General features: G+C 35.0%; 1 protein-coding gene across 7 annotated transcripts in view; it reads left to right on the top strand.

Annotated features, from left to right (window-relative positions):
- The window catches only part of RCOR3 (REST corepressor 3), a 50,611-nt gene that overhangs the window by 1,454 nt on the left and 27,110 nt on the right, over window positions 1-22,047 (top strand). For 6 of the 7 annotated variants that reach the window (XM_033092643.1, XM_033092646.1, XM_033092644.1 and 3 more), the window contains exons 3-7: window positions 7,201-7,278; window positions 10,346-10,398; window positions 12,007-12,168; window positions 13,464-13,588; window positions 14,306-14,384. In XM_033092643.1, the coding sequence (XP_032948534.1) occupies window positions 7,201-7,278; window positions 10,346-10,398; window positions 12,007-12,168; window positions 13,464-13,588; window positions 14,306-14,384 (497 nt within the window). Of the gene's footprint in view, window positions 1-7,200; window positions 7,279-7,466; window positions 7,836-10,345; window positions 10,399-12,006; window positions 12,169-13,463; window positions 13,589-14,305; window positions 14,385-22,047 lie in introns of those variants that run through there. The other variant, XM_033092645.1, reaches the window with a different exon arrangement.

Genomic DNA, 22,047 nt, shown 5'->3' with positions numbered 1-22,047 from the left:
TTTTCTGTTTTCTTTCTTTTTGGCTAGGTGGTGTAGCTTTGCTCGCGACAGCTCAGCGGAGTCTAGGAGCCAGGGAGAGAAAGGGATGGGGGAAGGGGTGGGGAGAAGCCAGACGCACACCTCGCTCGCAAGCCAGCCCTGGGAAGTCAGACCACAGGACAGTGGCGGCAGCTGCCAAGGAGACATTTTCTCCCCGAGCAGCCAGGTTCCAGTGTCCTCTGCCAACCCAGCTTGCGGGCTCCCTGTCTACTTTTCTCCAAACAGGCTCCCTGGCGGTCACGGGATTTCAGCCTGGACGGGGATTGGGCGAGAGTTCCGCATATGGAGGCGCCCTTGCTGGAGCCTCTCGGAGTGGAGCGCGTTTCCTTCTCCCCACCCCACCCAGACCCTCTTCAGTTCAGGCTTTGGACAGACTTGGAAGGGGCTGGGTTTTTCCTTCTTACTTGGTCAGTTTTTTGCCCATTGCTTGCTCATAATAACGTTGCCTCTGTATTGGGATTCTTGAATTCTGTATTGGATATTAATAAGGCTTACTTGTATTTTTCTTGGAGAAGGGGAATAGCATGTTTATTTGAGTATAGACTATAGATGGGTATTTTCATTCCTCCCCTGCCCATTACGGCAGTGCAAAATGATACTCACCGACCATTTAAAGAGTTTTAGGTAGCGGCAATTCCTATTCCAAGGGAGAGGGTAAAATAATGAGTGTTAAAAGGATTGTTAGTGCTGGCTATTTTTCAGTAGGTAAAAACAACCGTACGAGAGTGCTCACGATCTAATTGCATTCTAAGTGACATGGCAGTTAATACATAATAAATTTTATTTAAAAGACATCAGTGTGTGTACTGGTGGGCTTCAAATAATTGAAAATGTTTTGTGAAACTAATTTTCTCTGATGTAGTTAGTAGGTGAATGGCACTTTCACACATTATTGTGCTACCTCAGGTTTTAGGTTGACATTTGGAAAGAACTTGCTTTGGCTTAAGACAGATTGAATTCAGTTCCCCCAGCTCTTTTATCTTTGTGCTCTGAGCAAGTCACTAGCCGCCTCTGAGCCTCAATTTCTTAGCTGTAAAATGGAAATAAAAAATATTTCATAAAATTCTTGCCAGGATTACATGACTGCACAGTTATTCAGTAAAGATTGAATTTCATAATTAAGAATGATTCCACATACATTTATACGTTTCTCATTTGGGTCTTTCATTGGGACTCTGCTTTTGGGGAATTGATAAACTTATTTCCAAATTAGAACTCAGCAGCCAGAATTATTTCAGAGGTTAATAAACATAACCAACCTTCCTCCCCACCCCCCACCCCATTAGTTAGGTTTATGTTTCATAGGCAACTATACCCAGGTTGATTAAGGGTCTTGGGTTTAACAACCAGACTTCATGTTGGGACAGATTTACACATCATGTCCTGATCACTGTAAAGCATTTTTTGTTTCATGATAGAGTAAATACTGGAACAAATTTCAGAATTGAAAAATAATTCATTAAAAGTGCAGAATACTTCTTAGGTGGTTTCACATGGCCATTATTTGGATTATCCAATTTACTTGATCATAGTTTGCTTATTTTGAACCTAAATAGAATATTTGTGTGAAAAAAGTTACTGAAATATTACTATTTTTTAAAGTTATATTTTCAATTTACTTACTCAGACTGATTGATACTCCTTATTAGGATAAAGATAAATGTCACATTCTTTAAATTCACTTACTCATTTTCTCCTTAATCTTGTGTAGAAGAATACTGAACATAAGAATACAACTAAAACCAGTTACCAGTTAAACTTAGGTCATTTGGCTCTTAAACACAAGACCCCTACCCAAGCTGTGTAGTTAGTTGTCTTTAGCTGTTATAGGCAAATCTTGTCAAACAAATGTAAATTATCAATTATTAGACACTTTTTACAAGGAAGTATTGAGCCTCTATGCAATTCAAGATAGTACCACTGTTTTATTTTATTCTAAGTGTTACACTGTTGTATGAAGTTTTTACTTCTCATCAATTCAATATAATTGAGACTTTAAGCATATTTCTTTGGAAAAGATAAAAGAAAAAAAGAGACATTAGTTAATAGTAGAAATTGAGGTATGGTCAGCTCTTCTCTCTCCTTTTCTCTTTTTCATACTATTATTTTTAGCCTCATAAACCACTCAGTCTGTCTTCATAGAGCTTGTTCACCAATAGCCATCCAAGTTGTTTGGAAGAAAAATTCTTTAGGTGCCAGGATTATCATGATCAGAATGTAGGAAAATTAAAGGGAATTTTTTTGCGTGTGTGTGTGGAGGGTATTTTTATTGGAGGAGATGATGATGATAGAAATTGAGCACAATAAATTATTAAACTGACTTTTAGGAAATATGAGAAAAATTGAGATTTAAGTTAGAATTGCCCAATTTAATTGCCAAATTTAGTTTACATTAATTAATGAGCCATTGCTAAGAATGCCTTATAAAAATTTACTAACTAGATTTCTGATTATTTTCTTAGGTTCCTTTGTTTTTTTTTTTTATTTTCTGGGTCTTCACAACTTTTATTTAGTGCTTACTGTCTATACTTATATCATGAGGAGCAGTTTTGTGTGGTTATTAAGTATCTCACTTCTTATCATATGCCTTTTAGCTAAGATGGCATAGTAACCTTGGGTGAACTAACTGACATGTCCAGGCCTTAGTTTCCTCATTTGTAAAAGGGAGATAACGTTAACTATATAGTAAGATTAAGTGAAAATTAATATATATTAAGAAGTGTTCTTCAAAATAATTTGCTTGCATACACACCCATAAAAGAACTTTGAAAAAAGATTCTCACATGTTTTCAAGTTGACTTCTGTTATTTGTCACTGAGTTTAAATAGTTGAGAAATGTAATCTCCAGTGTATTGAAAATATTAACACTTTGAAATAAAGTGTTAATAAAGCTGTTTATCCCTATTTTAAATGCATCCAATTAAATATAAATACTAGAGTAATATGGTGGTACCTATTTTATAAAATACATGAACAAGCTCCTAACAGTCTGAAAGTTTACATTGTTCCTTTTTGTCTTTGAAGTCATTTCCATGCATTTTCCCCACAGAATTTTATATATTTTTGTGTTTGAAAGTGCTTTATTGATCACCTATCCAGTTTCTCCACCACCATAATATGTATTCTTGTGAACATTAGGTTCTAAATGTTAAATCTCTTCTGGCTTGAGTTATTACAATTAATGCATAATTGATTAAAATTCTAACTGTCCTGGTTCCTTGAGTAAAGGAGGGCTTTGCTGATAGCCTTTGGCACTATAGAGGTTTTACTATTTGGGGCAGAATGCTTTTAAAAGATTTGGGATGGGTGAGAAATCTTCCTTTTTATTTCAGTGAGAAGGGTATTTAGGAAGAAGGAGGTCAGAAGTGGAAGGAGCAGATAGCTTAGACTGAACATGAGTTCTTAGGCAGATGTACTCGGGAAAGAACATAGGGAAATTCAAGGGCTGAAAATTGATTCCCATCAAACTTATTCATGCTTATGTACCCCTTGTGAAGCTGGTGTGTTAAGTATATAATTCAGAGCCTAGTTTATAAATGATAGAATTTAAAAAAATATTTGGAGTATCTTAATATTCTTTAAGTTCTTTATATAGAATATTGGTTCCATGATTTCTATCAAAGTCCTTATTTTAAATGTCTTAAAAGGAAATCTGAAAAAAAATAGACTTTTTGTACATATTTTGAAGTTTGCTGGTGTAGAAACCCTAACCTTATCAAAATTATAGTCAGTCATCCCTCGGTATCCACGGAGGATTGGTTCCAGGACCCCGTAGGTTACTAAAATCTGTAGCTGTTCATATAAAATACAGTATTTGCCTATAACCTACGCACATCCTCCTGTATACTTTAAGTCATCTCTAGATTACTTACAATACCTAATACAAATGTAAATGCTGTGTAAATAGTTACATTGTTTAGGGAATGATGATGAGGGGAAAAAAAACCTGTACATGTTTAGTATAGACACAACCATCGTAGGCCTAACTACATACTACATGTCCCCAACAGCATAACAGTTTTTTTCTGGGACGTTTTCTATCCCTCGCTTGGTTGAATCTGTAAATATAGAACCTGTGGATACAGAGGGCTGACTATACTTTTGTTTTTATAGTTGTTGGTTTTCCCTAATTGGTTTCATAAATGTACTTTACCAACTGCATGCAGGTAAGGAGATATAAAAGATTTCAAAGGAATTAAACAAATATTTCATTTGATACTTTTGAAAACTTCAATAATTTTATTTTCAGAACTATCATGCTACTATTAAAATTGTAGTAGCTTGCTATCTAGGTTTTAGTTTGTTGTTTCTTAATCCATTCAGAAGATAGGATACTTCTAAGGCTTGGTTATTTTGTTTGTGACTGAAGTTTGATTCTCAGTATTGCTTCTGAATATCAGACAACTTCGAGGTATAATCTTAAATATTGTAGCAGATGAAAGCAAAATAAATATTGGGTTCATGTCCTTTAAATATCTTCATGTATTTCTACTTTTATGATGGAAAGGGTAAAACTTTATTGGATGCAAAGCATCCTGGAGGGTAAATTGTTTTTAATAATACAAGTTACTTTCTCGTATTCTTTTATCGGAGAGGAATCAGATCTGAGTTGTCAGAAAAATGAAAAGGTCATTTTAGCTATTCAATCTCATTTTCAAAGTGTTTTGAGAAGGGACATCAGCCATTTGTGTTTGTACCCCATGAGATTTTATTCATTTACATTTTTATTTGATAATGTGAGAAGAAGCCCTTTCAGAATAGAGAAAGAAGAGAACTTAAGAAAAAACTGGTTTTCAATAAGCATATACTAGTAATAATGTCTTATATAATGTTTACCATATGCCAGCCACTTTATATAGATTAATTCATTTAATTTTTTAACAACTCTGAAGTAGGTACTCTCATCATCGCTGTTTTTAAAGATGAGTTAAATTAAGGCACAGATTAAGTAAATAAGTAGCAGAGCTGGGATTCAAACTTGGGGTCTGGCTCTATAATTGTTGCCCTCTTAACCATTACACAAAAATATCTCGTTTCCTGTGAACATCAGTTATCTCTTGGACCTACCTGACACATACATAATTGAAAATGGTCCAGTTCAAGGGTTAGGGAAAGAACATTGTGAAGTGCCTGATTAGGCGTACTCTGCTACTAGACATGGTTACTCTTTTACACACACATACCCGTACGCCCATTATTAAAAGAGCTGTTAGTCCCTACAGCTTGGATGCCAGTTTCTGCCAGACCAAGTCCTTAATTACAGTGGTAGGAATTCTTCATGGGGAAAATACAAAAGAATAGTTTATATTTGTTTAAGAGATATTTAATGAAGATTTTAATTCAGATATTCTATAATACAAGAATCAGATGCAAGGAAATATGTTTAAATTTTAAGCATGATATACTATTATTAAGAGGTGGGACATAATGTGACACTTTGTTGCATTTTATGTTCTATTAAGTCGGATTTACATTATCTTATTGTCACAATCCATTGTGAAAAAAAGTCAGTGCCATGTTAAAGGATTGCAGTTTAGGATGCTCACTAGAAATAGCAATAGATTGCATTATGAAGGCTTCTGACCAATTTAGATAGGATATCTGTGTTATTTCCATTGAATGGTTTGGCTCCTGTACGTTTACATTTTTATTTTATGTGGTTAAAATTAAATGCATATTTTAATATTGAAGTTTTTAAATGACAGATTAAAATTTCATTGAATATAAATTTTAGATACTATACTTCTAACTTGCATTTTTTTCAATTCTCAGCTCCTATTTCTGTCTTTTATTAAAGATACTTCTGACAAAATGTAGTAGGTTTTACCTTTAGATTTATTTCATAATCGTGGTTTTTCTAATACTTTGATAGTGTTGTTTCATTTCCCTTTTCTCCCTCAATTTTTCCTTATAGTGAAATGCATATAGTGAAATGCATAATTTTAAAAACAATTTAGCTTCATATTTCACTAAAATTGTATCATTCTCTGAAATTTGTTGATTGAATAGATAGTAGTGATACATGATGATTCTCCAAAAATAAAAAACTATGGAATGCTATTAAATTATTGCTTGATAGATAAACCTCTCTAGATTGAGATTATAGTAGTAGTTCCTTTCACCCTGGAAATGAATGTTCTGTGTTCCAAGTATCTTACAACTTTATAAATGATTATAGTTTAACCTCAGAATTCTGTTAATGTTTTATGTGAATTATTTGGGAATTCTGGCCATTAGTTGGTGGTAGTTATCAACACTTGATAAAAGTCATTTATGGCATATTCATAGACAAGTCTTAAAATAGGTGGCAACAAATGAAGCATTTGTTGATAGTTTTAATTAACTTGAATGCTCCTAAGAATTAGGGAGGAACCAGAAAAAGGCCACTGAGTAATTAAAAGACAGACCCCAAGGGCATGTACTTGGCTCTAGGATACCTATGTCAAGCTTTCATTCATTCTGTCTATTCTTAATTTACATGCAGTTTCAGTAAGGTTAATTTTTATGGCTTTTTAGATTAAAACAGATTAGAAATAAATTAAAAAGAGCAATATGCTTCTAGATTAGATATAGACTCTTCCATTAAGAAGTAGTAGCATTTTACATTTTTTTGACTATTTTCCTCTTACGCAGTACATACTTTTATAAATATAAAATAAATGAAATTAAGTCTAAAAAGGAATAGCTGACAGCCTTCTAGCAAGGAATAAGATAAAATAAAAACCATGAAAAGCAGATACAAGTATGTAAAAATTACAGTAATTTAGGCCTATTTAAATATGGGGCAAAACAATTAACTTACCACCTGTGGTGTTCTCTATGGTTTTAAGAGAGATTTTAATGACTCTGAAGTAATGTATAGGAGGTTAAGTCAGCGTTATTACCTGTAAAGAAGCAGGGATGTGTAATGTACTTAAAGAAATCTTTCTTTTTAATTTAAAGGGGGTAAGCTTCAGTGTTTATGAAATTACCTTTATTTTCATAAATGGGACGTTTACTATGTTTACTGTAAATCTGTTTTACTTCTCTTTGTTTTCCTGTACTTTGTGTTTCTTTGTCTTCTTTTGCAGGTACTGTACTAAAATAGAAATAATTTTGTTTACACTTACTTTGAATGTAAATAAAAATCTGAAATATTCAAAGTAATTAATTTTTCCCCAGGTGCTACAAAGTACACAGATAAAGACAATGGAGGAATGCTTGTGTGGTCTCCATATCACAGTATCCCAGATGCCAAATGTAAGTTTTCTGAAATTGAATGTTTATGTCAATAGGGATCTATCAACCAATTCAAAATGCAATTTATATTTGTGTTTGGGTCTCTTAGATTCACATAAGAAAAACCAGTTTGTCTTTGTTTTGTTTTGTTTTCTGATGGAGGTTACGTTAGAATGTTTTTCCTTTTGAAAGATAGTGGGTTGATCATTCCAATTTGTGTCAGGCCCAGGAAGACTGAGAAATCAATCCTAGGATTTGATGGCATTGCTGCTTAAATCCTCAAGCAGGGGAGAGAGTTACTATGTAGACATCTGCACAGGCTTTTCCTCAGTATATGGAGCTGTAAAGAAATGCCTTCAAACTTCAAAGAGCCCACTATCATTACCATTTTAAAGAGGAAAGGGGAAAGAACTGACTTCAGCAGCCATCAATCAGGTCATCTTTGTGCTCTCCATTTCTGGACGGAGACCTTCTGGATCAATGACCATGCACTTCTTGAATCATGGTGTGGCTTTAGACTTCAATGTGATGTAGCGGACCTGATCCTTTGCGGCACATCAGATATAGGAAACGTGCAGGTAACAAAACTAAGATCCCCACCCCTCCATTTAGTTATCATTGAATTTACTAAAACAAACAAACAAGAAAACCACTGAACAGCTATTCTAGCAGCTGTAAAATAAGCTTGTCTTTTAAAAATATTTACTAAATCTTATAAGTGTCCCATGATGATTTATTTAGTTTATGAAAAGTAATGATCATGTGCATAGTAAGTCTTATCATTCTTATTGGTGCAATAAGAGAACTGAAAATTGAAAACAGTATTATTCTGCATATTTAATAATTCTTATTGAAGAGCTTTAAAATACCAGCAAAAGGTCTAGCTGGTAATCTAGGAAATAAATGCTCTTGAGACATTCTTAAATGGAAAACATGAAATTGTACATTTGGCCTGGGACTGTATACTGAGAAACCCAAAAGAGACTCTTGGGTTTCTTTGGTTAAATCCTCATTACAGGCAAGGGTTTTCATTCACAAACTCAAGGTGTCATTGGCTTTTGCTGTATACACTTGTGTGTTTCTTAGTAAAGTGGGAAACAAAATTCAGAAAGCCAGTATTTCCTGGTGGTACGATGACCACGTGGAATATCCAACTGAACATCTAGGGTTATACATTGGAATCACTTCGGGGAACTTTTTTAAAAAAAAAAAAAGCACACTGCTGTTGTTTGATCTCTATCTCAAACCAATTCTGTCAGAATTTTCAGAGGTGGAGCCTGGACTTACTTTTTTAAAGCTCCCCACTGATTCTAATATGTAGCCAGGGTCAAGAACCACAGGCTGATTGGTGTGTAGCCTTCTATTTATAGGACGATAAGCTGTTTTGTTAATCAGCATATATTTAGACCTGTCATGTGTTTTAAGTTCTGTGGTTTCTAAATAACCTATAATATTTGGATTTTTTGTACCAAAAGCTTACAGTCTTAGGGAGATATAATAACATCGATAAAAAATAGATGTTATTATAATAGCATTAATGTTATAATAGCATATGTATACATTAAACTGTACTAGTAATAATAACAAATTCTTATAAAGTACTTTAAAATGTGCCAAGTGCTATTCTAAGCACTTTACATATATTAGCTCATTTAATCCTAGGAGGAAGGTACTTTTTATCACCATTTGGAGTGAGGAAACTAAGGTACAAAAGTCAAGTTAATTGACTGAAGTTACAAAACAAGGGACAAGGCTGAGAATCTAGCTCAGGTAGACTAGCTGTTCTAGGATCAGAATTCTGAACCACTGTTTTTGAAAAATGAGCTTAAAGAATTAATTAATATACACGCACACACGTGTATGTATATATATATATATGTATAAAGGATCAAGGAGTGACCATGGATTTCATTTGAAACTGAATCCTGCTGAATGTAAAATGGCAGACTTCTCAGGAATGAGACCTTAAAATAGCCAGTATATCATCATTGAAGCTGTGCTTATCTAAGTAATTCTATTGGCTTGATTACATATGGAGGATGAATGAAAATGGAATATTCACACACCTTTTGTATAGTAAGCAGAAAAGCTGAAGAAAATTTTAGGGATACTGCAGCGTATTTAAAATGTTTTGTTACGTATAGCTGGCAAAACTATAGCAAAACTAGGGTTTCCGGGCTGGAATTCCCGCCCGTTCTTGTGAATTTTTTTTACTTTCCTATTCCCGAATTCCGAGAAAAGTTGGTCAGGAAATCAGGAAAATCGGCTCTTTGAACCCAGTAATACCCACAATGGAAAATAAACATACTACTCAGAGGGTATCTCTTAGACATTTTCTCTATTTATCGCTAGGGTTTCCAGGTGGGGAATTCCAGCCTTCTCGGGAATATTTTTTGCTTTTCTGTTCCTGAATCCCAAGAAAAGTGGCCAGAATATCGGGCAAATCGGCTCCTTGAACCCAGGTGGTTGATAGTATCGGTCGTCACTTTGTGGAAATGATTCATCATGGAGAACAGAAACAGTTTATATATCGGGATTCGGGAACAGGAAAGCGAAAAAAATTCCTGAGAACTGATGGGAATTCCGACTCGAAAACCCTAAGCAAAACCATCCTTTATACAGCTATCAGAAATGGGAAGGTAAAAGCTTTGGGCCAGTTCATTTAGAGATGGGGTCTTAAAGAGCTAAGTGTCTCATCATGAGATGGGGTCTTAAATAGTTTCTTCAAAGAAAAACTGCAACAGAAAATCAAGAAATTAATATTTTACACTATAATTAGGCTCTATTGGCTACCACAGATTGATCTTTTTTGTATACAAAAATAATTACAGTAATGTCATTGAATTTAATAAGTATATGCTATACGGTCATAGAGATAAGTCATACTAAGGAAAATTTTAAACCAGATGCACTTTTGATCCTGTTCATACACGTAAAAGTCTTTGTTGTAATATTTGTGCCAAATGACTTTGACTATTTTTTACCCCTGGAATATAAATTTTTAAATTCTGCTTTGTTTAAAAAAAAATAAACCTGGGCAAATGAAGTAAATGAGAATAATTAATTATGTAACATTGTTTCATTACAGTGGATGAATATATTGCAATTGCAAAGGAGAAACATGGCTACAATGTGGAACAGGTACGTAGAGAAACATTTTAATATTAAGGCTTGCCTCAATATTTACCAAATCCAAAGAAATATCATGATAGTTTGTATCTTTAGGAAGTACGTAAGTTCAACCAACTTTATAGGTACCAAAAAAGTCCTAGCAAAGATTGACCTTTCAGCATTAAGGATTTTGCTTTTATAAATATTCGTCTCAAGGGGTTGAACATTTTTCTCTCAATACCTCTGTTTCTTATTCTACTTTGAGTTTTAAAAGTATCTGAAAGCCATCAGGATTATTCTGGCAAATGCTTACCAAAAAGGGAAAATGTTTTTGAGTACAGGTAAATTCTCTGACTTTTTAATCTAAAAGTCCTAAAAGTTAAACTTTGTATTTAAAGAAATATTTAAGACTTTTAAATTATGAATGAAATAATTTACAATGGGCTTTTTAAAAATTAGATAACTTGAAAAAGGAAATATATACGGCATGTGGTTTATTATCTATAGTCATGAGAGGGATGGAGAACATGGAAAAATGAAACTGAAATAGGGATTCTTAAGTCTCATAGCAACTAAGTATTAGGTCAAATTTTATCAGAATTAATAGTAAAATAAGTGAATTATCTGTAACCTGGATTATTAAGAGCTAACTTTATAGTCAGTAACATGGTTAAATAATAAAAAATCATTTCTGTGAAAATGAGATGTGTATCTAAATGTAGTTATCTTTTTTGTGTGGGTTTGAAGCCTTTGATTACGTATTTTGTTTTTAACCCTTGACTTTCTGTTTAATGTTTAAGAAAGGGTATCTTTTAAAATGTGACTGCACATATGTTCATTTTAATGTTCATTTTAAAGGAGTATTACCATAGTACAGAAGTTAACTTTAAAGTTATTATCTAAAAACTTGCTAAGTCTCTTAAAAAATAAAACTTACCCCCTAAATGATACTTTACTATAAGATAGTAAAGATAAAGCCCTATTACTTACCTACAATAAAAGAGAAAGTTGTGGAATTGTTGGAAATTGTCCATTTCAGGCTTTCCTATGATTTGCTAATAAAGTCATTGAAGTTATTAATACGCCTCATAATAATTCTTTGTGTATTATGATAATTAAGAACTTTAAAAATACGTATGTGGTAAAAGACTCTTACAGTTGCAGTTGAGGTACTCTTGGAAGTGTTTAGTTCATGATATACTTCTAATGTCAGGGTTAGAACTAATATTTCTCTACTAAGTCTCAGCTGAGCACTTCTAATTTTGTTACAATCAATAGTTTCATTCAAGTACTAGTTTCCTGGGTAGTTTTCCTTTTGGCGTATTTTTCTGTACGTATTGACAAATGAATAAATACGGGTAAAATGTCTTGATATGAGCCTACATATCTGCAGCTCACTGTGTTTCCTAGATTCTGCAGTAAATATGGTATGTAAGAACATTCACTGTTCCAAGACTCTACTTGAAAGAAAGAAATGAAGTCTGCTACCTGGGCACCCCTGATTAAAAGCCCCACACTGAGTGTATCTTCAGTTGAAGTCATAGGCTTAAGATTTTAACCTAATTTGTGTTTAACTCTCTGAAGTGTGATGGAACATAAGTCCATTAAAAACCAAAGGGGAATGATTTCTCTTCAAAGGCACTTGGCATGTTGTTCTGGCATAAACATAACATTGAGAAGTCCCTTGCCGATCTCCCTAATTTTACTCCCTTTCCGGATGAGTGGACAGTGGAAGATAAAGTCCTATTTGAACAAGCCTTTAGTTTTCACGGGAAGAGCTTTCACAGGATTCAGCAAATGGTATGGTAATTTTGGTCTTACTGTGATTCATACCTGAATGATATCTTATGCTGTTATTAAACACTTCCTAGTTATTAAATAGAAAAATAGTTTTCCAATCTAATTTTAATTTTTAAAAATATTTTGAAATCAGTATATTTGCATATAGTTTTATTTTCTACAACCACTCTAATACACAATGGTTATGTGCTATTTTGTAATATATTAATTTTTATTATGACTTAAATATATACTCGTATCTCACTGCGTTATTAAATATGTCGTCTCGCGAAAAATCATACTTTTATTTTTATTTTGAAATGTTTTATTCCTTTAACATAAGGATTTTATTTTCTAATTTATATTCCTTTAGATATGAAAATCAATTTTTAAACGTTCTGTAATTCAGTATTGTTCAGGTGCTGTTAATTTTTTTTTTTAAGGAGAAAAAGTGCTCTTTAGTTCTTAAATTTTTAGTGTTGTGTCAAAATAATATAAGCCTGAGAAGTTGCTGCATTAAACTCTTTTAACCTGAAGGGATAAAAACTAGATAATGTTTGCAAATATATCTAAGTCTGATCCATAGTGGAAGAGAACATTTTTGATTGGGAATGTGCAAAACTGCATTGTGAAGAATTTAATAGCTTTTCTTGAATACATATGCTAAGTGAAAGAAGCCAGACATAAAAGGTTGTATATGTTGTATGATTCCATTTATATGAAATGTTCCAAATACACAAATGCATGGAGGCAAATCCACAGGGACGAGGTTAAGGAGAGAATAAGGAGTGACTGCTAATGGGCGTGTAGTTTCTTTTTAAGGTTATGAAAATGCCTGGAATTAAGCGGTGTTGGTTGTACAACATAGTGAATATCCTAAAAACCACTGACTTGTACACTTTACACTAGAGAATTTTATGGTATGTGAATTATTATATATGAATTTAAATATTCCAATTCACATAGGGGAAAAAAAGAATTCAGTAACCCTTTAAGGAAAAATTAAATGCTAACATTGACTATGCTGGAAACTTCTGGGGCCATTCTTAACCATGTGACATCCTTCTCTCCCCTCCCCGCTCAGAACAAATGGGAATATTCATTCAGAAATTTCAGTGACATAGGTGTGAGTGGGATACTATAACCGTAACAGCACTTTTTAGCTCTATAATTCATAAAGGTACCCATGGAACTATTTTTCATCTATGTCTTTGTTATCTAAGTATCAAAGACCAATATTAGAAATATTATTCATTCTGTTAATCAGAGTTTATGAATTAAACTTGCTGATATTAACATAATTTTTTTTCCCCAAGCTTCCAGATAAGACAATTGCTAGCCTTGTAAAATATTACTATTCCTGGAAAAAAACTCGATCTAGGACAAGCTTAATGGATCGCCAGGCTCGTAAACTAGCCAATAGACATAACCAGGGAGACAGGTAGGTTGGATGCCTTGCTGTAGTTACTTTCTTAGGGACCCTGTACATTTCCTGAAGGAGAAGAATTATCACAACACGTTGTACTTCTTATCCTTATATTCATGTGTCTACTCTAACAGGAAGAGCTGAGGGATCAGAAACCTTAACAGTAAGAACTCTCTTCAACTCTTTAACTGTTAATCGTAGCCAGCGAACATTGCAACTGAGTTATATTGGAGCTGTGTTTGATTAATTACAAATGCTTCCTTTTAGTATTGATATATTAAATACATATATTTAGAATATATTAAATATATCCTCCAGAAGATGCTCTTTCCACAATTGCCTGAGTAACTGAAGTCCACATTATTGTAGCTGTGTCTTTATGATAGTATAAGATCATTTTGTTTCCTAGTATTTGTCTGTCTGTGTCCTCCAACTGGAGAACTGAAATAATAAGTATTATATTAAATTAATATATGTGTTCTATTTCCCAAATATCTTTCCTTTTGGGTCTCTTTTTAAGCTAGAAATGTTTACTCAAATGATTGTATATGCCTTAAATATTTCTAAACACTGCAGAAATCTGAATTACAAAAGCTCATCTTTCCAAGGACAATCCACGTTCTGTTGGGGAATATTTAGTAAAATTATTAGCAAGGTATATTAGTTTGATAAGAGTACTGGAATCGAATAAAAAGAAAGGAATTAAGTTTACTAATCTCTATCTCTTGTCAGTGATGATGATGTAGAAGAAACACACCCAATGGATGGAAATGATAGTGACTATGATCCAAAAAAAGAAGCCAAGAAAGAGGTAATTATGATCACTAGAGTGCTTATAATTAATTGTTCTACAAATCCTCTCAAAAAGAATGAATAGTACTTCATATTTTAAAATGTTTTTATATAATGATTTAGGAGGTAATAAATTCCAATATTAATTCGAGGTTTTTGGGAAAACAGTAATATCTAGGACTCCAATTAGCCAGTGGTTTAAGTAATTTTGGGGTTATCTCATTCACTCAGAAGTATTGAAAGCACTGCCACAAACCTTACTCTTTAATCCATAGAAAGGAAATAAAACCACCCTCAGATGGTATAGTATTTGGTGTAAAATCAGGCTTCCTGGTTTTGTCACCCATTTTATCTTGAAAACATTTTTTTTTCCATGTTACAGCTAATTAGAAATGAGTAGCAGGTTTACGGACAGCAGTGAAAATTGAAAGCTGCCTCAAAGGAAGAGATAGAAGAATCCCGACTAGAAAAGCACTCATATTCCTCAGTGTGATGATAATGATGACTCAAAATCATTAAGAAAAAGCTAAACTGATGTACATGCTCATTTATTAAGGCAAGGAATTGCATAATAGTAAAAAATAGGCCAAATATTGATGAGTAAAGGCTTATGAAGTATAGGCAGCTGCGGAATAGTGAAAATAACATTGAAATTGGAGACAAAATGTGACCTCATCCAATTTTATGTCTCCCATTCCTCTTAAGGAGCTCAGTGCCATGGCCCATTCTGGCCCTTGTCATCTTGTTAAACTCTTTCCTCAATGAAATATTACAAATCCTATTCTTACCTCAACTTGATATTTTACTAATTAATTGTCTTAATATTGCTAAATGGTCTCAAATTTCTCAATTCCTTCATTTTTCCCCAAGTCTGCCTTGTTTTCCTGAGCCATAGACCCAATTGTCAGCTACTTAAATTGCTCTCTTTCCACTAGCTTTACTTCCCCCCCGGCTCTATCTCTTATCCTTGTCCCATACCGTGCCTATCCCTATGAACCCACAGTGCTGGACCAATTGCTATGCTTGGTCTGAGAGGGGAACATGACACAATCATGTAAATTCTTGCTACTTACAAAAAGTAGTTTCCGATTTCAGTGTAGGCTTCAGTGCCTCTCAATTTTTAATGTTTAAGCTTCAGTTTTTTCCATTGGTAAAATAATAGGATTGTTTTGAGAATCAAAGAGGTGATACCCACTACATAATAAATCTTGAATAAAAGTTGCTGCTGTTCTATTATCTGAACAGCTATTTTGAACGTTCACCCCTTTCTGCACGTTGCCTACCACCTCTCACTCCCCCAAAGTGTAGCAGATAACCTCACCTTCTGTTTCGCAGAAAAAATATCAAAGCAGGAATTCCCTTAAATTGCAGTCTTTCCGCTAACCTTTGCTACCATACCACCCTTTCATCTGAGTGTATTCATTTAGGATATTACATTAAAATTATTGTGTTTTCCCACTAAGCTGTGAACTCATTGAAGTCAGGCTGACTTACATTGTACATCTTGTATCCCTTGTAGCACTTCAGACATGTACACGCGAGAAATGTCCAGACCTGTAGAGAAGTTTTAGAAGAGTTTACATGAGCCAAACTGATGACATATGCCAGGAAGCAAGATCTCGAATGCTCCCAAGAATAAGTTCTGCTGCTTCGTTTATGCATTTGAAATTAAGAAGGGAAGAAAGGAAGGTGACTTTGTAGGTGGGAGCAAGCAAGGCAAGGATCAGATTAGAAGATAGTTAACAAGATTATGTGCTTTCTTAAGGGTGGTTATGCCTTCAAGGGGTATTCGGACATCTCAAAGGTGTGTTAACCTCCATGCACAAGAACAGTGAACAAGACTTGCTTAATAATTTCACTCAAGAAGTTACAGGCCTGGGAAGTGATAACCCACCATGACCTGCCCATTTTGGAGTTTATGATCAGATCACCTTGTAAGGTTACTTTCCATAGAACCCCTTTTTTTTCATCCACACACAGTACTCATTGTCACTTCCTTGCCAATACTTGATATGATTAGACTTAAAATGTTACAAATCTGGCAATATGAAATGATATTCAGTAATGTTTAGTGAACAGTCAGTGCCAGAATGCCTCCCTCTCACCCTAAGAAAAGTACCTTCCCTTGGTCTGTATAATTTCCCTGCTTGTTTGAGCCTGTCCATCTCTTCATATCACTTCTAGGACTTCTCCCATCAGTCGTCCCTTCTCTATGCCATGTTTTCATCCTTAGCATTACAGCTCAGTGGGATGCACATGTCTCCCATTTAAAAGCATAACTGTCAACCAATATAGAAAAAGCTGTACTCCTTAGCACTATTTCACTCTTCAGTTTGCTTCAGTTAGGCTTCTGTCCCTTCACTTCCCTGAAACTGCTGACAGAGGTCAACAGTGACCTGCCTGCCATATCCAGGGACTGATTGATTATTCATTAAATTCTACTTGTGCTTTCTATATCATTTCAAGTTATTGACCCTTCCCTTCTTCCTGAAAATCTCTTTGATTTTTGTAACACCATTCTATGATTCCTGTTTACCTTTTTAACTGTTGTGTCTCAATTTTAGTGACTTTTAATTACTGTATTCATTTTATCATTGCTTTTTAAATTCTCTCAACGAAATTTTGTCTTTTTCTCTTTGTTCTTCTGCTTCCTTTATTTTTAGGTTCTCATCTCTGAATTATTGAAACTTTCTATCGTATTTCCATGCCTCCAGACTCTCCACACCACACCTTCCCGTCCATTCTTTACCCTGTTGCCAAAGCAATCTTTTTAAAGCCAAATTTACTGCTCTTAACCCTTCGATGGCTTTGTCTAGAAAATAAAACAAAAACGTTTTCCCCATCCCACCCCACATGTTTCTAATTACTAATTGTGTTTTAAATAAGTCTTTTAGTTTCCTGAATTTTGTCCTGTGGTTATGTTAGTCCCTTTTTTCTGGAGTTCCCTTTCTTCCCAAATCTGCCTAGGAAATTCCTCATAATTCTGTAAAATATAGCCTCTGTATGAAGTCTCCTGTGCCTTGTCTGGAATTGACCACTTCCTTATTTTTCTTTAAATCTATTGCAGTACTCATTGAGCTGAATGGCACTTGTTTACTTATAGTCTCTCCTCTTCCCCACCTCCTACCCCTGGGTGGTAAACTCTTTGAGAGCAAGAATTATATCTTATCTACAAGACCTGGTACATAGTAAGCATTCAGTCAAATTAATTATAATTATAAACTTACTGTACAAATATGAGAGATTTTTTTTTTTTTAAAGATTTTATTGTGGAAAGGGTACAGGACTTTTATGGGGGAACAGTATGTATTTCCAGGACTTTTTCCAAGTCAAGTTGTTGTCCTTTCAATCTTAGTTGTGGAGGGCACAACTCAGCTCCAGGTCCACTTGCCATTGTTAGTTGCAGGGGGCACAGCCCACCATCCCTTGCAGGAGTCGAGGAATCGAACCGGCAACCTTGTGGTTGACAGGACGCGCTCCAACCAACTGAGCCATCCAGCATCCAGGAGCTCAGCGGCAGCTCAGCTCAGCTCAAGGTGTCGTGTTCAATCTTAGTTTCAGGGGGCGGATCCCACCATCCCTTGAGGGACTTGAGGAGTTGAACCAGCAACACTGTGGTTGAGAGCCCACTGGCCCGTGTGGGAATCGAACCGGCAGCCTTCGGTGTTAGGAGCATGGAGATCCAACCGCCTGAGCCATGGGGCCGGCCCCAAATACGAGAAATTTAGGATTTGGATTTAGTTATACAGAACAGTGTATACATGTGGAATATTGTTTTATCCAGTTATGCAAGATGACACATACAAGTTTGGTCTTTTGTTTGCCTGTGATCTCATCCTATTAGCAAATAATGTGAGGAGAGTATAAGTTAAAAAGTGTTAAAACGATACTGCATGTTGTGGTCCAGGGTCGCACTGCATGTCAGCAACTTCATTCATTTCTCTGCTCTTTCACAAATGACAAGGACATCAGGCAGAGAATGATACTTTATTATTGCCTTTAACACAGATCTTTACAGCTGCTTCATGTTGTTGACACATTATATAGAAGGTTTTTTTTAACTTAAAAATTAGGAACCACACATACCATAGAGTATGTACAGTTTAAATAATAATAAAATAAACACTAATGTGTCTGTCACTCAGCTTAAGAAATAGAAGTTCTGTGTGTGTTTCCGTAATTGCACCCCCTCCTCCCTTCTCTCCAGAGGGAACTTCTATCCTGAAATTTATCAGTTATACAGTTCCTTTTTTAAATAGTTTTATCACATGTGTGTACCTCTGAGCAACTCGCATTTAATTTTGCCCATTTCAAATTTTATTTAAATGGACTCATATGTATTCTTCAGCTACCTGCATTTTGTTTTTGTCCAATGTATTTTTGCAATTCATTTTATTGCTATATTATAGCGTTCCATTGTATACATACGGCACAGCTTATCCACTCTTTTACCAATGGACAGCATTTCTAGTTTTTGTTGTTATGAACAATACTGATAAGAACATATCCTGGATACACACACATATATAAGAGTTTTCATGGGATAGAGGTTCTCAACTAGGTTTAGCATCGCCCCTGTAAGGGGCATTTAGAAATTATGGAGGTGTTTTTCGTTGTTACAGGGATTGTAAGGTACCACTGGTATATAGTGGAGAGGGATGCCAGCTCTTCTGAAATGCATAACACAGATTGTTCCACCAGAATGCCAACAGTGACTTATTGTGTAACAATACCCTATGATTGTTTGGAGTGGAATTATTCTGTTTTAGGGTCCAGTATTCTTCCCTTATGCATGGGGGGTATGTTCCAAGACCCCCAGTGGATGCCTGAAAGCACAGATAGTACCAAACCCTGTATATAATATGTTTCTTCTATACATAACAAGGTGTGATTGAAAAATGCGGTGAATGTTCACATTAAAAAAAATTATTATAGTAAAAGACATATTGTCATTAATCCCCCCTCAAAAGACACCCTTACCCATCGTTCTTGGCCACTTTCTGAAGCACTTCTGGAAGTCCTGTTTCGTCAGTGCCTTTAGTTCATTCTCCATCATGACAACACTGTGTCACACATTGCTTCTGGTACAGCAATTTCTGTCAAATAAAAACATTACGGTGTGTCCTCATCCACCTTATTCACTGGATCTGGCACTGTGCAACTTCTGGCCCTTCCCAAAGTAAAAATGACCATGAAAGGAAAATGTTTTGAATCAATTCAGGACATCGAGGCAGCCATGACAGTGCAACTAAAAACACAAGAGAGGACTTTAAGAACTGCTGCAGATAGTGGCAAGAACGATGAGATAAGTGTGTTCGAAGCAACGGGGAGTATTTTGAGGAGGATTAATGGCAATGTGTCTTTTACTGTAATAACATTTTTTAAATTTAAACATTCACCATACTTTTGGATCACACCTCCTACATACCTTTCTCCTTAATCAGCTTCTTTAACTATCGGAAGTATGGCAGCAGCTTCTTCATTGGCAGATGCAGCATCTCCAATAATTCTTATAATTTTCAGTCCAAACCTATTCCTGCAAGTAAATGGCTCAGTGTCGCTCATTTCAGGGGACCCCTTGCTGAAGTTTTCATATAAGTTCAGGGCTTTCTGCCGCAACACGTTATGGTCAACTGGAACGTGTTTTTTGTTCGTGTCTTCCACCCACAAATTTAATACCTTTTCCATCTTAACTCAGCATTTGTCACCCACGGTGGCCATAATTCTTGCAGTTTTGAGTGTGACAGCAAAACTAGCACGAATTTCTTTTTCCTTTTTCACAATTTCATGGATAGAAAATTTGTTCTTCCTGTAGATCTTAGCAACCTCAGCATACAATTTTATTTCTTTGTTAATTGTAGAACTTCAACCTTTACTCTTAAATGATGCACTTTATGGCTTCTCTTTGGCATACCAGAATTGCTAGCATCACTACTGTTGCACTTTGGGGTCGTTATTAAGTAAAATAAGGGTTCCTTGAACACAAGCACTGCGATACCGGGAGAGTCAATCTGATAACTGAGATGGCTACTGAGTGACTAACAGGCAGGTAGTGTGGACAGTGGACACATCGGACACAGCGATGATTCATGTCCCTGGTGGGATGGAGCAGGACAGTGCAAGATTCTGTCACCCTACTCGGAATGGCAAGCAATTTAAAATTTATGAAGTTTTCTGGGATTTTCATCTTAATATTTTTGGACTGCAGTTGACTGTGGGTAGCAACCTTCAGAAAGTGAAATTACGGGTAAGGGGGGACTACTTTAGAACCATGTTCAACTTCCTAGGTAATGGCAAACCATTTTCCATATTTGATTTGCTTCCATTGGGCTGTAAGAGTACTCAGTATCACCTTCCTTACTAATATGTGATATGATGAGACTTTTAAAATGTTACAAATCTGGTAGTATGCAATGGTGTTTCATTGTGTTCTCAATTTCATTCATCAGATTACTAATGAGGCTAAATATTTTTCCATCTGTTCATTTTCTATTTTTTTAATGTTTATTTGTATGTATGTGGTATTTTTTGTTTTTGTTTGTTTTACCTACTGCAATTACGTTGTTTTTGTCTTTTTTTAAAGACAACATATAAAAATGTTTTTATTAATGAATTCCTTATATTCTTGATTCAAATCTTTTGGTTAAATGTGTTAAAAGATCTTTTAATAGTTTTTGGTTTAGCTTTTAATTCTCTACATGATTTTGATGAACAGATTTCATCAAAAGCATATACATATTTAAATTTCAGTATTTTTATATTTTAAGTTTTAAAGTTACTTTTCACATGAAAGTACTTGATCTATCAGTAATTACATTTTGTTCATGCTGTGAGGTAGATTTCCATTTTTATGTATTTGTTTTCTAATATAAAAGTGAGTTCATCTCTTTCAACTGGTCTGTAATGTCAGCTTTATCATATATGAGGTTTCTGTATATGCATGGCTCTCTACTTTTGTCAGTTAAATATCCCTTGTCAGTCCCACAATGTCTTACTTACTGTAGCTTTGATAGCTGCTAGGGTAAGTCCCACTGCTTGGTGGTGGTTCTGAAGGAGTAAGTACTTGGCTGTTCTTAGACCTTTGCTCTTCAAGCTTGTCAAACGCCTAGGAAAGCCCTACCAGATGATCCACTGAATCTACATATAAACTGGGAAGAAATTAAATTTTTGTGCGATTTATTTGTAGATTATTTTGTGTTTTTTATGTAGAGATTTATATTATCAGAACATAATAGCAGTTTTATGTCTTTTCAATTCTTACGTACCTGTATTTCCTCCCTTACTGAACTGATTAGAAGCACCATTATAACGTTGAAGGGCAGTTATGATAGCAGATATTTTTATCTTATTCCTGATTTTAGAAAGAATGATTTTTATGTTTCAACATCAAGTAGGATGTTACTGAAGGTTTTTGACTCCCTCACGTGACTGGTAGTTGATATGCCAGCTGTTGGCCAGCATTCCTCTCCAGCCTGCTGGTCTGTGAGTAATCTGACTTCTTACCACGGACTTGTTTCTCCAAAGGAATCATCCCCAAAGCACTAAGTGGAAGCCACCCAGCCATTTCTGGTCTAGCCTTGGGAGTTACTCAGCATGACTTCTATTGTGTTCTGTTATACGTGAGTTACTAAAGTTGGTCCAGTATCAAAGGGAGAGGGTAGACCCCCCCCCCCATTCTCAAT

This window comes from Rhinolophus ferrumequinum, chromosome 22 (genome assembly GCF_004115265.2).
Source record: "Rhinolophus ferrumequinum isolate MPI-CBG mRhiFer1 chromosome 22, mRhiFer1_v1.p, whole genome shotgun sequence".
Taxonomy (NCBI): Eukaryota; Metazoa; Chordata; class Mammalia; order Chiroptera; family Rhinolophidae; genus Rhinolophus; species Rhinolophus ferrumequinum.
This window is presented reverse-complemented; position numbering and strand designations above follow the sequence as displayed.